Below are 16816 nucleotides of genomic sequence, written 5' to 3'. Positions count from 1 at the left end.
CAGAAGCTGGAATAAAGTCAACGAAGACCAGCCCACCTCCGCCCTCATCAACACCCCACCACCAATGACAACAGACGCTAACACCACGGTATGCAACCTCCACCACTGAATCATAGACTGTGCCAACACTCTGGGACCCCTCAAGAAAGCCACAAGATGGCATATCAAGAAAGCAAGCTGATTCCCCCCTGAACTCCAAGAATCCAAGCACTTCTGCCAACGACTTGAAAAAACATGGAGGAACCCCAGAAACGCGCACCCCCTACCGAGAAGCCACCACAGCCCACCACCAACTCATCAAATCCACCAAAAAGTTCCTCCAAGACAGGATCATCACCAATGCCCAAAACACAAAATAGCTTTTCGCCATCATCAAGGAATTAGAAAAAAACAACAGCGAAACAACAGACTTCCCACCCTCCCAAAACCTCTGCAACAGACTGCGCACCTTTTTTCACCTCAAGATTAAGATCATCTACGACAACTTCAACAACCAGGCATCCACTCCGGAGCACCCTCAGACCCACCCCACATCTTCCACAGAGCTGCCACGATCATAGTCCCAGAACTACCCCGTACGATCCACTGCTCCCTCGAAACCGCCTCATTTCCCGACGACTGGAAACACGCCGAAGTCAACCTTCTGCAGACCCGACGGACCTTAAGAACTTCAGGCCCATCTCCCTGCTTCCATTCGCAGTCAAGGTCATCGAAAAGACTGTCAACACCCAGCTAACCGACTTCACCTAAGACAACCACGTCTTGGACATCTCCCAATCCGGATTCTGCAGCAACCACAGCACTGAGACCACCCTACTCGCCATTACAGACGATATCTCTACCAGGGATAAACAGCAGCCCTCATCCTCCTGGATCTCTCGGCTGCCTTCAACACTGACTGCCACCACAAAACGCCTGCATCAGTGGAAAAGCCCTGGACTGGGTGTGCTCATTTCTCACAGGCAGAACTCGGTGAGTCAGACTACCGTACAACCTCTCGGAACCTACAGAAACCAGATGTGAGTGCCCCAGGCATCCTCCCTCAGCCTCAACCTCTTCAACATTTACATGACCCTCCTTGCACCCATCATCAGAAACCACAGACTCGACAGTCTCCTACTCCGACGACACTCAGCTCATCCTCTCCCTCACCAAAGAAACCAACATCACCAAGCACAACTTTCAAGAAGGGATGAAAGCCGTTACCACCTGGATGAAGAACAACTGCCTGAAACAACTCCCAGAAAACAGAATTCCTCCTCCTCAGCTCCACCCCCTCTGCATGGGAAAACACTTAGTTCTCCCCTCGGAAACCCCCTCACCCTGACAGACCACGCACAGAACCTCTGCATCATACTTGACTCATCGCTAATGATGAACGATCAGATCAACGCTTTATCCTCAACCTGCTTCAATACCCTCTGCATACCCCGAAAAACGTTCAAATGGATCCCACCAGAATCCAGAAAAACGGTCACACAAGCCCTCATCACTAGCAGATTAGACTGCAGCAATGCCTTCTACCCCGGAATCAACAAGACACTCCTCCACTAAACTCCAGACCATCCACAACACCGCAGTCATACTAATCTTAGACATCCGCCGTCACAACGACATCACCCAACACCTCTGCGATCTCCACTGGCTCCCCATCGAAATAACCTTCAAGCTCCTCGCCCACGCATGCAAGGTCCTCCACAACATCAGACCAGCACATCTAAACCACCGCCTCTCCTTCCACGCACCCAAGAGATACCTCTGATCAGCCAACCTCTCTGGCCACCATCCCACGCATCTACAAAATCCGAATGGGAAGAAAGTCCTTATTCTTCCTCGCAGCCAAGGTCTGGAATGACCTCCCCCTCCACCAAGTGCCTACACTACCCCAGTTCAGAAAGGATCTGAAGACTGGCTCTTTGGATGACCCCATTACACAACGGAGCTACCACCCCCCACCTCCCCCAAAAACACCTTTAGGGGAGTAGCTGCATTTCACAATTCCCTGATTGATTGAGACAGTGCCCATGTGCATCCACGACCACAGGAGTACCTTGTGACTTTGACTGCTTTGAAGAAAAACAACTTGCAAACGTCTGAGCTCAACAGTAGGGGCAGAAGTATGCAGATCATTTGAATCTACAGCCCCACATGCAACGAACAGATGATTACAGGGTAAGTAACTGTTAGAACCAGCTGTCTCTAGTTGGCAGAGGTATACACTTCTGACAAATAGGGACACACCTTTTCTAGTCAGGGCAAGGGGATCACACCCTTCGATAACCCCTGCTCACCCCCTTGGTAGCTTGGCAGAGCAGACAGGCTTATCTCAGAGGCTGTGTGTTAAGCAAATATGACCACATACAGTAATAAAGTGAATACACTACAAATGGACACGACACAGTAGTATTATAAAAATAAGTATTTTTATATAAGGCTTAGCACAAGACCAAATAACGACAAAAATGTACACAATCGTAATAAATACTCGGGGAAGGGAAAAAGGATAATTCAAAGGTAGGTTCTTCTTTAGCACAAAAGTCTTTAGTATCAAAGCAAATCTTCTTCTTGGCAATACAGTTCTTAGCAACAGGGTAACCCACACGGGGGCTACACGACGTCGAGGCAAAGTTAATCCAAAGGTTCGGCGTCGACCGCGAGGAGCGCTACGTCGAGCCCGGAGTCACACGGACCCCCAACAACACAGTACCTTTAGGAAAATGAAGCACACGATGATCAGCGGCGTCGAGCAATCCGGCGTCGCGTCTTCGGTGTCGATCAGGCCTCAGCAGGCGTCGTCGTTGATGATGCGGTTGCACAGAGTGAGCAGCGTTCACGGCGTCGAGAGGGCACACAGTTGATGCGATCAGCAGCGGTGCAGACACGAGGTCCTCTGGAGCTAGAGCCGTACTCCCACTCACTGGCGTTGCTGCTGGCGTCGGTCGGGCCCGGCGGCCGGTCGTCGAGGAAGCGAGACACTGGGGCCGTTACCCACTACGTCGAGCTGGATTCGGCGACGTCCGTCGGCGTCGAGATTGCTGGTTCTTTCAGAGGTGCTGGATTCACAGGTTCCAGCAAATAGCACTTTAAGCAGATGAAGTCCTTTAGCCGCCCTGTGACTTCAGCAGGAGACTGGCACTCTTCCAGTCCTTGGAGATTTTCTTAGCAAGCGTGAGAGTACACACACAGTTCCTCTCTCCTGGTTCCTTGGCAAAAATAAAGATGCACTGCAGGATTCCCCCCAGCAAACGGCACACTGGCAGAAGGGGTAGGCAAGTCCTTAGATCAGCAGGCCTCTTGTCCTTGGTTACAGGGTTCCTTGTCAGAAGTGATCTAAATTCTTGGTTCAGGGGTCCTTCTCTTATACCCCTTTTCGGCTTTGATCCCTTTGTCCATGCAGGGGAATTTCCCAACATCCTGGGTCTGTTGTGGGTGGAGCCAGGCAGAAGCACCTGGCCTATTCACTGAGCAGGGCTGGGTCCTCAGACGCCCAGCAGGAGGTGGAGCCAGCATTGACACTGGCAGGAGCAGAGCTATCGGCCTCCTGGCAGGAGGTGGGGCTAGGATCGTCCATGGCAGGCACAGAGCCATCAGCCGGTTGGCAGGAGGTGGAGCCAGCATTGTACCAGGCAGGGCAGGCTATCAACAACTACTCTCCCCCTACTCTCAACGCAAATGTCCCACTCATCCCACACTGACTCATCCAGACCTCTGGAGCCACCCAGCTCCTGTCACACACACGCAAGACCAGCAGAAACCAGAAATGGTTAGACAAGAAAATAGACACTTTCTAAAAGTGCTATTTTCGAACCCAGAGTCCAAAAACCATCCACACCAACGGATGCGTAATTAAACCCCGAGTTCAGGGCTATCAAACTCGACATTGCACCATGCTCCCCGAGCCAGCTAGGATCATAGCGTTAATAATCCCGGCGGCCCATTCTATCTAATGGAGAGCAGGCTACCTCGCAATAGTGAAGAACGAAGATGGCTGTAATTCACTATTAGGACATGCCAACTTGGTCAGGCGTGTCCTACCTTATACTTACAATGCACCCTGCCCGTGGGCCTACCATAGGGGTGACTAACATGAAGCCAAGGGAAGGTTGGGGGGCTGGCAAGTAGGTATACTTGCGCAGCCGGCGTGACAGTACTAGACTGTACGTGGGTCTCGCAATGACCGACCAGTAGACATTCTTTTACGAGGCCGCTCCTGTGGGTGGCACAACACGTGCTGCAAGCCCACGAGCGGCATTTGTATTTACAAGCCCCGGCACTCCTGGTGCACTAGACTAGGGACTGACAGTAAACCAAATAAGCCAAACATGGATACCATAGATACATCAATTTAACATAGGGAGCACTTGCGCTGTGGCACGGATCAGCCGTGGCACAGCGCCCAAAGCATATACCAGCAAAACATCGAAAACAGTGGAGGCAAAAAAGAAAAAATGGAGGAGAGACTCAAGCCAATGATGTCAGGTCTAACAGTAACATAATCCTTTTGGTGGATACTCCATCTAACTACAAATTCCTCACCACTCTCCCACCTCCCTGGTCTGTGGACTACCTTTCATTTTACCTTCTGAAGAGGTCCCAAATTAAAAATCTTCGCATCTTAGGGCGTGGAAAGAGTCAAGCAAGAAGTTGATGTTGACTTTCAGGGATGATGCTTACTCTTTCACTTCAATCAATTAATCAATCAGAGTACTTGTAAAGCGCGCAACTTACCCGTGAGGGTCTCAAGGCGCAATGGGGAGGGGGGTGCTACTACTGCTCGAAGAGCCAGGTCTTGAGGAGTCTTCTGAAGGCGAGTAGGTCTTGGTTCTGCCGTATGTAGGTAGGGATGGTGGTCCAGCTCGTGGCGGCGAGGTAGCAGAAGGATCTGCTGCCGGAGGTCATTCGTTGGATGCGGGGGACAGTGGGGAGGGCGAGGCTGGCGGAGCGGAGCTGGGGGGTGGTGGTGTAGAAGCTGAGTCTGCTGTTCAGGTAGGCTGGTCCGGCGTTGTGGAGTGCTTTGTGTGCGTGGGTGAGGAGCTTGATGGTGATCCTCTTGTCGACGGAGAGCCAGTGTAGGTCTCTCAGGTGGGGGGGGGATGTGGCTGCGGCGGGGGACGTTGACTATCAGTTGGGCGGAGGCGTTTTGGATGCGTTGTAGTAGTCGTGGGTGTTTGGCTGGGATTCCTGCATAGAGTGCGTTGCCGTAGTCCAGTCTTGTACTGACGAGGGCCTGTGTCACCATTCTTCTTGTTTCGGTCGGGATCCACTTGCCAATGCTTTTATTTTAATTTTAAAGGTCAAGCAGTTCTATCAGGCTCCGACAGCCACTTCAAGGTAGAGAGAGAGAGAGGTGTGTAGAGAGGGAGAGAGAGAGGTGTGTTGAGAGAGAGAGGTGTGTCGAGAAAGAGAGAGGTGTAGAGAGAGAGAGAGAGGTGTGTAGAGAGACGTAGAGAGCGGTGGAGAGAGAGGTAGAGGTAGAGAGAGGGGGTGGAGGATGGAGGAAGAGAGAGAGAGAGAGAGAGAGAGAGAGAGAGAGAGAGGGTGGAGGAAACTGCAGCCTGCTTGCTACATAGTCGCAGTTGTTTCTCAGCCAAAGAAATGCAAATAGCAGATTATTGCAGCCTAAATTGTAGCCTGGCCATCTGCGGACTTTGCATAATGAAATGCTGAGAGGCGATCAAACTGATGTGTTATTTCAGAGAGGGTTTAACTTTAATACAATTCAATTTCTGGAAGGTGTGTCACTCAAACCAACCCGCCATTTGCAAACAGAAACAATTGCCATGGTATTCCGGTCACGCTGCTATTCAGGGTTAGGTGGCTCTGCGTCGTGGCCAAAGATGATATCGTATACCCTGTTTATGTTACAGCACAGAAATAACAGAATGGAAAGTCCAGGCAGGCCCTTCAATTCCCTCTGAATTTAAGGACAGGCAAAAGTAGGTCTGGGGGAAAGGACATTGCTATAGGCAGAGTAGAATGGAGTGGACATTTGGTTAATTGCTTTGCCATATCTCATTGTACAAACATCATGTGAAAGAGAATTTAGAATGCCTAGTAATAGAGTAGTGACGTCCGTGCGCAGACGTGAACCGCAATAGCATGGTAATTGCAGCCTCTTCCTTCAAAATACACGCAATCTATGATGAACGATACCGGCTTCGAACTTTGAAGCTGCTGTCTACAATCAGGGTCAGTGTTACAGCCATTGCATAATGCAGTAGTGACTGTCCTCCACAGACGTTGAGAGATTGAGGGGTGACAACGAAAGAGTGTGTGAGAGAGAGAAAGAGAAAACGTGAGGATGAGACAGAGTCTAGAGAAAGAGAATGGGACACACTACAGGAAAGATAGACATGTTGTCCAGATGTAAAGCCCCTTTACAAACAGTAAATAAGTTGATTATCACTGACAAAAGTAGAGTACAGCATCATCCAGTGTTATTTTTTGGGTGCCCTCCGTGCAGAGGGGCTATCAGCAGGCATGTTGGACATTTGTGAAATGCATGGTCCAATGACCTGGTGTTACATGCTGATTTAATGTTGTAAAAATGTTTAAATAAAATCCAGCAAACTATTCTGTTTCACGAAGATTAGCAAGGGGGAAGGATTAATTCAGACCAGATGTAGAATATTGGCGTGTTCTACGTTCGGATAATCTCCCCCAGTGTTCTCTTTAGCTGCCTGAGTCCCAGATGGGTACACAAACGAGTGGCTGCGGTTTCCCCGCTCAAAGGATGCAAGCCTGGAGAAGGCCTTGCTACCTCTACATTTTCTCTGTGATGTTGCTCAGACAGCAGGAGCAAACAGTTTACCCGACCCTGCTTTTACCAAGAGAGAGGTGGGGGGAGGGGATGGCTTAATTGCTCCCATAATTGTAATGACGGCCACCATTGTTGTCTCGGGTTTGGTTGTAGTGTCCAGTGGGGAGTGCAGGCAGACATGTTGTTAGCACATTAAAGAGACTGCACATCTTCCCATGCATTATTGAATAGCTGCAATATTGAACCACTCGTTGAATAGGGCGGCCGAGGAACATTTGGCGCGTGCCTCTTGGATTTATATAGACTAAAAGCGAGGGGACGAATCGTTGCAAACCCTGTATCAGAATTGCTAATGTGTTCTTGCATACAATGTAATAAGACATGTTGAAATTGAAATGCACGTCTTAAGTTAGTGTTTTAATCGTCTTCGCCAGGTCAGTAGCTGTGTGTAGGACGACACGCTGCGTGGTTGGGGTAAGAATCCAATGAGATAGAGAAAAAGAGAAGCGAATCAAGCAGAGAGGCGACTGAGGGAGAATGAGCGATAGGCGGAAGACGCGCTCTGTGGTGGGGGAGGGGGAGAGCGTCTTGTTGGCCAATTGGAATGCGCTTCTTAAATTATAGTGTTTTAATCATCTTCGCCGGGTCAGCGACTGTGTTGAAGCGCGCGCTTGGGAGAGAAAGCCCGAGAGCGATGCGAGGAATGCGTGTTACTGTGCGCATAACAACGTGCTCTATGCCACCCAAAAAGCTGTGGTCTGCTTTTTAAAGCCCACTTACTAAATGTCTCGCCAGAGCAGCGTATGCGCTGGCTCAGGCGAGACCTAAAAAAAGGACTCTCAAAGATTTCTGGAGACCGCAGAGGACTTGTGATCTCAAGCCCACAGTAGCATAATATTCCATTGGCTCGCATAGATTCGGTTATGATTATAGTCCTTTACCACATAAGCACTGAGAATCTATTTGGGAACATGTGGTAATAATTTGTTTTCTTTTTTGTTACCAGTCAATAAAATCCTGTTTTTGAAAGTAATATCTGAAAACCTACCAAACGTTGGGTTTGAGTGAAATTACAGTGTGCAACCAGTAGTGACTTCAAAATTGGCTACAACCCCCTGGATTAAGCTTCGATAACTCATCCTAGTTACCCTTGCAGAGGCGAGTGTGGAAATGCAGTAATTTGTTTATCTATATCTAGCTCAATTGCTTTGGGACACCAATGGTATACAACGGTGCACGCCACGTATACTCCCTGCTAACCAATGACTGCTGCAGGACCTTTAGAAGTGCAACTACCAAGTATGGTTAGATCATAAATAAAGCTATTACTCCATGCCAGGCGTAAAGAAGCCCGTTTCTAAAATAGCTAGATAGCATTTGAAAAGCATAGTCAAGTTACAACCGTTTCAAACTGCTTGTTGGCTTACAAGACTGTAACCAGGCAGGGAGCATCGTAGGAGTACAATTTAATAATATCCACATCTGTTTACAGATACATTACATCTCCAGACCTTCCAACTCACACCATGCAACAGTGTGCCACATGATATCGACTGTCCTCACACGGTGGGAGGGAAACTCCTGGAGACCACTGCACAATAGTTTCTTTTCAGCTGTTTTGGGAGGCTCGGAGTAGCTGATGTCAATTAAGAAGTGTGAAAAGACCTCAGGACATCGTCTGCAGCTCAGCAAGCTTTTGTTACTTGTTTTTTGTTGTTTTTTCCTCGAGGGGAGGCAATCAAGGGTGGGTGCCGGGCAGAGTGCCTCTTCCAGAAGCAGTTCTCGGCATGAAGCCTGCCCCTTTCAGGGTCACGCCTCCGCCACAAACTGTAAAATGTATTAAATTGGCAGGTCTGCAACTCAAATTTTTTATTAGTATAATTGAATAGAAATAAACTCAGTATAGCTAGAGAAATACACGAAGACTAAAAAATACAGCCACATTAAATGGAAATACGTGGTGTTTCAATTGGGAAAATGCCATGAAGATCTAGGAATTTTGCATCAAACTTGTAATTGAACGATAAAATGTAATTGTTGAGTTAACCACAGCTTTGCCGTTTTTTGCTGTGCTGTCTGACAATTTGGGATCAAAAGTGAAGATTTTTTAAAGCCCGTTCTATCTTTTTAACATATTAAGTGCTTGGTCATTGTACAGAAGGGTGGTGAGGTCCTACAAAGTGTGCTAGGGTAGTAATTACCGTTATTGAGTGTATGTGTTTTTTAAATTCCATATTAGAGTGCACGCACAATTGTCCACCATTTTATGAGCTTTATTGTTAGTTTGATGTGCTTTTTTCTTTATTACTGGATGAATTGCTGAATAATTCGTTTTAATTAAACTGGGCTACAAAATCATTCAATGTACCCATTCCCTCGATTTTACTTTTTTAAATTTCTTTTACTAAATTAAGTTATTGGTACACCCGCTAGATTGCTGGGTAATGCACAAATGTGAATTCATAAGGTATCAACAAAAAAACTATTGCTGCTGGTATGGCTGGGTCTTCACTGGCACTCTCATAAAAGTGTTGTACACACGCAACTCTGTAACTCTTCAGGCTCAAAAAGTTAGATTGTTTTGACTTGAAAAATGGCGGTAGCAAGCAGTATTGAAAAACATATTTTTCAACATGTAAAGAATTAATTACTGTAGGGTCTTTGTGTAGCACCCAAACAGTGGATTGTGCATGAAACTTCAGTAGATAATTTTTCTATTACATTTTAGGTACACTAAAGAACACCATTATGATGAAACTTTTTTTTTAAACTGTTTTCAGGAATTGCGTAAATATAAAGAAAACGAAAAAGATACAGAGGTGTTAATGTCAGCACTTTCAGCGATGCAGGATAAAACACAGCACTTAGAAAACAGCTTAAGCGCAGAGACCAGAATCAAATTGGATTTGTTTTCTGCGCTAGGTGATGCAAAACGACAGCTTGAAATTGCCCAAGGTAAGATCTTTTTACTTTAATATGTAATTATACAGTGAATTTTTAATATGCTGTTAAACATCTCTAATGCTTAAACAGTGGTCTGTAGATTATGTGGCCTTTAATAGTTTTACAAAAGAAAGGGCCATGAATCAGAAGGTAACCTTTGCTTCTTCTAATGTTCGATTAAAAGAAAATTTTGTTTAATATTGAAACCAGGTGTACGACTCCCTTTAAATCTACGAGGCTTTCAGGGAGTCTCATGTCCTCGCTCCTTTCTCTGTGCCTTTCCACAGTGCTTCTTTTATCTACCACTCCTTCAATTGTCTTTTTCACCCTCTAAAATGTCCCTTTATGCCATCTGTCGTCCAAGCATCTCATCTCTTCTTCCATATCCCTTACTTTGACACATTTTCATTTGTTCTTCTTGGCCTAACGATCTGTCCTTAATTCAGTCCATTATCAGCCTTTCAGTACCTTCTGTCTGCTATGCTTCACTGCCACTACATTGTCCATGGGAAAAGAGGCGCATGGGAGGTCATTGTGTGAATCGGAGGGACAAGGTATGGTGATGGCTCATTGAGGGTTCACCATGGGATCCTGAATAGCATTTCCTATTGGAAAAAAATATTTGATAATTTTGGTGCCAAGAAATATCAGTCAGTCTTTAGTGTCAAGTTCCATCTTGAGATGAGATAATCTGTGTTCTCGAGACACTGGCCATTGCCACATCTGCTCCTATTCCTTGGAAGTGTATCTCAGAGTTGTTGCTTGAGATGCAGGATACGATGAAGTCACTTGCAAACATGTCAAATAAAGTGTAGTCTGGACACTGTCCGCATTCCAGCAAAATTTCCATATTGGACATTTGAAAAGACGGCAAGTGAAATCGCCCTTTAGCCGAAGAATTCTTGAAGACCCACATAATATTTGGATTGGCCAATTCGAATGAACTGAAATACTCTCTGGAATTAAGTATATTTAAACCTTTTGAAATATATTCACTCTGCAGAGCATAGTTGAGTGGCCTGTGACCAAACAACACAACTGACCTGTTTATGACTGGGCCAAGTCTGCGGAGTTTGTTGGTGGGATGTCTTCCATCTTGTGAAAATTTCAGCAAAAAATACTTTGCAGGGGCGTTGGTGAGCGCAGGGCAAGATGGCTACACTGTATTGCAGCTCTGCCGGTTGAGAGCTCATTATCCGTTTAAAATCCTCGAGTCCGCTAATATAACAGGATGCAACCAATCGGCAGTTGGTGGTGGTGAGAAGGCACGACTGAGCAGGCACAGCTACGGGAAGCCACAAGATACTGGAGGACGGGCTGTGACAGGTGGACGCACCAGTTAAGATGGCTGCAGTCGGACAGAACAGCGGTGCCTCTCATGACCTGGCATTGAAGGGGAAGCGGTGCTTCCGGGAAGTTTGCGGTGCTTTCCTCGATGACGACAGTGGCCAAACAGGAGAGGGCAAATGATGAGGTGAGGAGCTAACGTGCCCCCGAATAATCGATGAAAGCTGCAGGTGGTGGTGCAGCCGGGTAGCATAGCCAGGCACAGCGCGGTGGAGAGAGACCGCCTCCGGCACATAGCTTAACGCAATTTTTTCATCTTAAGATTAAAACTATTATTGATGAGTTAGGAGAGGAGAATGAGCATGTGATGCTTGGAATCACTGACTCCATGGGTATTGGTGATAAGGAGAAGAAGGTTAAGGATGTTCCTATCTTCTACCCAGAGATTAAAAAAAATAATCCTATTAAAAATGATAACTATTTAACCGAGTTTGCGCCTTTGTTCTTGGAAGAATTTTGTAAAGTAGCACAGGGCATTTCATCTGGCTCCCCCTTAGACCCCGTACCTCATAAAATTTGGAAGACTTTTGAGACAGAATTGTTTCCTACTCTGCGGTCAATTTGTAATCAATTCCTCCTCAGCTGTGTAGTGCCATTACAGTGGAAACAAGCTTTGGTAACCCCCTACTCAAAAAGGCTTCTCTGGATCCAGAATGTCCCAAAAACGACAGGCCGATCTCTCTCCTGCCCTTTCCGGCCAAAAATACGGAGAAAGTGGTCAGTAGGACGCTCTCCAATCACCTGGAGCAGCACAAACTGCTGGAGGTGCTCAGTTCAGGTTTTGGCCTGCTCATGGTACGGAGTCTGCCCTGGTGACCGTGATGGATGATCTTCGGTCGCGGGCAGACAGGTATCAGGCAGCGGTTCTTATTCTGCTTGACCTTTCTGCCGCGTTCGACACGGTCAACCATGGGACTCTGTTGAGCAGGCTGGAGAAGGTGGAGGTGTAGGGCTGTGCTCTTCAATGGTTTCAATCTTTCCTCACGGGTCAAACGCAGGCAGTGTCTCTTCCTCCTTATCGGTCTGATTTGATTAACATCACACATGGGGTGCCACAGGGCTCGGCAAGCAGCCCGATTCTTTTTAATATATATATGAAACCTCTGATTGCAGTTGTCAAAGAGCACAGGATTAACATCCCAAATTACGCTGACGACACGCAGCTCATTTTCTCATTGGAGGGAGAGCAGTCCACCTCTATTGAGGAGCTCCACTGCTGCTTGCATGACACGGCTCAGTGATTGAAGGGCAACTCACTACAATTTAATGCTGGCAAGACGGAGGTGCTCTTCTGCTCTGCGGATAGGGTCCCCTCAGTGCTGCCAAGAAACTTCTGGCCTAGCGGTATGTCATCAGCAGTGAGACCAGTGGATAAAGTTCGCAACCTCGGCATTATGTTTAATAACAAGCTGACCATGGAAGCTCAGGTCACCAAAACGGTGGGTAGCTGCCTTGCGATTATTAGATCCTTACGTAAAACTCTTCCCTTACTACCCCCTCAAGCACGGGCATTAGTTGTACAGAGTAAAGTTTTGAGCAGACTGGACTATTGTAATGCCCTTTAGCTTGAATCTCCTAAGTCTCTTTTGGACAGACTTTTCAGAATTCAGTCGACCGCAGCTAAACTTGCTTTGGGCTGGCCTAGAAGGTCTTCGTCCTCCCGGGCCTTGGCAGAATTGCATTGGCTACCGGTGGGACAGAGAATTCAGTTTAAGTCCCTCTGTCTAGTGTTTAAAGCCCTGCATGGGCTGGGTCCTGTCTCATTGCAGAAAAAATTTGAGTGGTATGTTCCAGCCAGAAACCTTTGTTCCGCCTCGGCCAGATTAGTTAAGATCGCAAGGTTCAGGAAAGTCAGAACAGGTGGCAGAACCTTTACGGTTGCTGCGGCCAGGTTCTGGAACGGACTCCCTCTTAAATTGAGACAGGTCAGTGATCTCCTTCTTTTCAGAAGAAGATTAAAAACACTGCTGTTTCCGAAAACGTAGGTGCTGTACTGCCCTGAGCTAGTTTCGCCCTTGTTGCTCTGTCGCTCGTCTTTTTGCCATGCACTTTGAGTTTGCCAGCGCCAGGATGCCGTCGGGTGATAGAGCGCTTTATAAATGATATAAATAAATAAATAAATAATTCGGGGCTGCCCTGGGGACCAAACGTGGTTGTGCTAGCCGCAGTGGCACGGAGTTCAAGAGCAGGGCGAGGCACTGCGGGTCAGAAGTCTTGCCAAGGATAGCGATGCTAAGGCGGGGCTGCGGTGGGCCTATAGGCCTTGAAGAGAACCTCCCAGACGATGGGCGGAGCAGCTGAAAGCACTTTCCTGAATCTCTGGGATTGTTTGCGACCCCTGGGATTGGAAACTGTCTGCTGACTCTGGTGGTTCACCACGCATTGGGCTTCGGGCTCCAGGGCGGGTTGCAGGCATTGCAGAGGGAGGAAAGGAGCTCCATTAGACCTAGGAGAAATGCCCATATCCGGGAGGCGGCAGCAGCAGAAGAGAACGTGAGGAGGCACTTGGCAAGAGCGCTGGTGAAGACACTAGGAGCAATCAAAACTGATGCAGCTTCAAAAACGACAAATGAAAACATAACTACCAAATAAAAGCCTGCATTAAATGTAAGCGAACTGCAGCAATAGGGTGAGGGCTACTGCCAAGAGCAAGCACAGGCTCACATCTACAGCGCAAGAGAAGGCCAAGAGCAGCAGATAGACAACAACTGGGTACTGCCCAGACGCGGGGCTGCGGTGTTGCTCAATGCCTGGGACTCTGTGAGTAGACATGGAGGCAGGGGAGCCCTATCTGAGGACATGTGTGAAAAACAGCATTCCCTGCTCTAAGGAACAACGTCGACAAAGAGGGTTCCCTTGGGGAAAACAGATAAACCTTAGTCTAAGCTCACATTTGAGCCCATGAAAAGCAAGAGAAACCCTCCAGATGCAGACCCTGAGCCAGAACCAGACAATACGGGCCAGAGTGCAGCTACACTGAAAAGTACATTATTGGCAATGCAGCAGAGTCTACACCTCATAGGCGGGAAAATAGACCGATTGAACCTGCGCATGGACCACCTGGCCAATAAGTTGGAACAGCATGCAACCAGACTCACAGAAACTGAGCAAAGAATCTCCATTGCTAAAGACCATGTCCAGACACTGCAGGGCAAACATCTGAACATAGAAAAAGTACTTGAGATCATTAAGCCAAAAAACGAAGATTTAGAAGACAGGTTGCTGCGAAATAACTTGCGTATAGCAGGAATACCAGAAACGACAAACACTGGGAACATGGAACTGTTCATAGAGAAAATGCTCACTGAAATATTTGGCACTGAAGCAATGTCTAGTGTTATGGTGGTCGAGAGAGCACACCGCTCATTGGTGCCTCGCCGCCTCCCCCCCCCCCCCCACCCGTTTGGAGCTGTGCCAAGGCCAACCATTGCCCGACTACTCAAATACAGAAACCGGGACGCGTTCCAGAAACTTGCACAAGCCAAGGAGGAAATAAATTATCAAGGGAACCTAGTGTTGTTTTTCCTGGATTTCACGGCGACGGTGCAGGTGGCACGGAAGTAATATCTGCCGGTTGAAAAGAAACTACAAGCCGTAAAGATAACGTACGCCATGCTGTATCCTGCAAGGCTTTGAATTGTACACCAAGGCAAATCCAAGATGCTCCAGTACCCTCAGGCTGCAATGGACTATATTGACAAGGTAGGCTCCAGAAAAATGCAGAAGCAACTAACTTGGAAGACTAGAATTGACCTGAGTGGCGTCTGGTCGCTAGTCCGCCTGGCTCTCCCCACGTATGGGCGGGGATTGGGGAGTAATGGGAACTGTTCAAGTGAATGGCGGGCACTGGTGAGAAGCCTGCAAGTCAATTCAATAGATTGTATGTGAACTTGATGCTGAGTGGTGAAGAAAGGTTGAAATACTTAATGCCAAGAAGGTGGGGGGGGGGCTTTTTTCAGAGGGACTCCTGCTCTGCAGCCAAGCGACATACTGTCTGATTACTAGGGCAGTATTACTGCTCTCGACCACTCCTGCACAGCAGAGAGACCTGGGCACCTTACACAGGGCCACTTACACAGGTGTAACCCATTAGGTTATGAGAGATAGACTAATATTGCAACTATTGACTAATAATTGCTACTATGGGGAGATCTTTAGCATATTTTGGGAGGCTGAAGTGGTGGGGGTGGGAAGTTGACTTTCTTGAAATATTTTTTGCTTTCTGCAGCTCTACGGTGTGCATAGAGGGGAGGTGGCTCGAAGACAGACTTGATATTGCAGTACAGTCCCTGTTTATAGAGAGAAGGGATGAATAGAAATAAGGAGGCTCACACTATCACACTGTTAAACTGGAATGTGCGAGGCCTGACTAACCCTCGAAAAACATGTCGGGTATTAGCATACCTGGACAGACACAATGTACAAATAGCCCTACTCCAGGAGAAGCACTTAGCAAAGGTGGGGGCCAGATTGGCATCATTGTATTCTACATACTCGAGGGGGTGCTGATACTGGTCAAGAAGGGAGTTTTGTTCACTGTCACTCATGAACACACAGATGAGCAGGGTCGATATGCAATCTTACAGGGATCATTGACCAGGACACTAGTCACCATGGTTAACATATATGGGCCTAACACTGACGACCCCTTCTTCTACACTAACAGATGGAACTTGCTCAAGGACCCACCTAGGTCGGAAATACTCTGGGGTGGGACCTAAATCCGACGTTAGATGTGACGATCGACCGATCGTCACAACCACCTGGCTCAAGCAACAAGAGCACTAAAAGACGGGATGGTAGACTTCAATATGGTGGATGAATGGAGGGTGCATAACCCAGAGGGCCTGGAGGGCATGTTCATCTTGGCTATGCATGCCAAGTGGTCCTGACTTGATTACTGGCTAACAACCAGAAAGGCTAGCAACTGGGTGACTGACATAAAGCAGCTTGCATGGGCGCTGTCGGACTACAATCCAGTTAAACTGTTGATTGAGATTCCCACATACCCCCTCCCTCAATTCACATGAAGGTTGAGGTCATCCACTTTGCTGGATACGTTCTATAAGGAGACAGTCCGGCAGTCCAGCCGCAAATATTTTTATATAAATTAGAATTCCTTTACGAAGCAGGAACTCTTAAGGGAAACCAAGTTTATGATAAGGGGAATTTCAATAGGCACTACTCTGGAGTGTGGATGTGCTTGAGGGTATAAGGTCCCTACCCAACTGGAAAGCTCCAGGTCCGGACGGACTAGCTGGTGAATTCTATCAAGAATATGTGGATATGATCCCCCCCGCCCTCCATCTCCATGCAATGTATATGGAGTCATACAATAAGCAAATTCTCCCTATGACACTGCATGATTCCCTGATAGCCACCTTCCTCAAGCCAGATGAAAAGTCGGAGCGATGTAACTCCTACAGACCCCTTTCACTCACAATGTAGATGCGAAAATTTTAGCGAAGATCCTCGCCTATAGATTACAACCACTATTATCCAGTATTTGGGTGTCTTTCATAGATTCACATGCCTGAATCATTCCCCGTCGCCGAGACGGGAGCCTCCGGTACATAAAAAAGTAATGTCCTAAGGACATACATAGAGAACATAGGCCGAAGGGCCTCCCCTTTGGGGCCTTTCCACGTCCTTATGTAAAAAGGACCGAACTCTCATCGTTAGCCAATCAGCTCCGACCTCCCTCTAGAACCTTCCCGGGAGGAGCCTCCGTCCCTCAGATTTTCTACCGCACGTTGTGCTAGGGAG

General features: G+C 47.5%; 1 protein-coding gene across 2 annotated transcripts in view; it reads left to right on the top strand.

Moving 5' to 3' along the window:
- MACO1 (macoilin 1) overlaps positions 1–16816 on the top strand; it is a 328965-nt gene that overhangs the window by 295861 nt on the left and 16288 nt on the right. For both annotated transcript variants that reach the window (XM_086957686.1, XM_086957687.1), the window contains exon 10: positions 9541–9715. In XM_086957686.1, the coding sequence (XP_086813812.1) occupies positions 9541–9715 (175 nt within the window). The remainder of the gene's footprint in view (positions 1–9540; positions 9716–16816) is intronic.

The sequence above is a fragment of the Lissotriton vulgaris genome, chromosome 2_1 (genome assembly GCF_964263255.1).
Source record: "Lissotriton vulgaris chromosome 2_1, aLisVul1.2, whole genome shotgun sequence".
Taxonomy (NCBI): domain Eukaryota; kingdom Metazoa; phylum Chordata; class Amphibia; order Caudata; family Salamandridae; genus Lissotriton; species Lissotriton vulgaris.
This window is presented reverse-complemented; position numbering and strand designations above follow the sequence as displayed.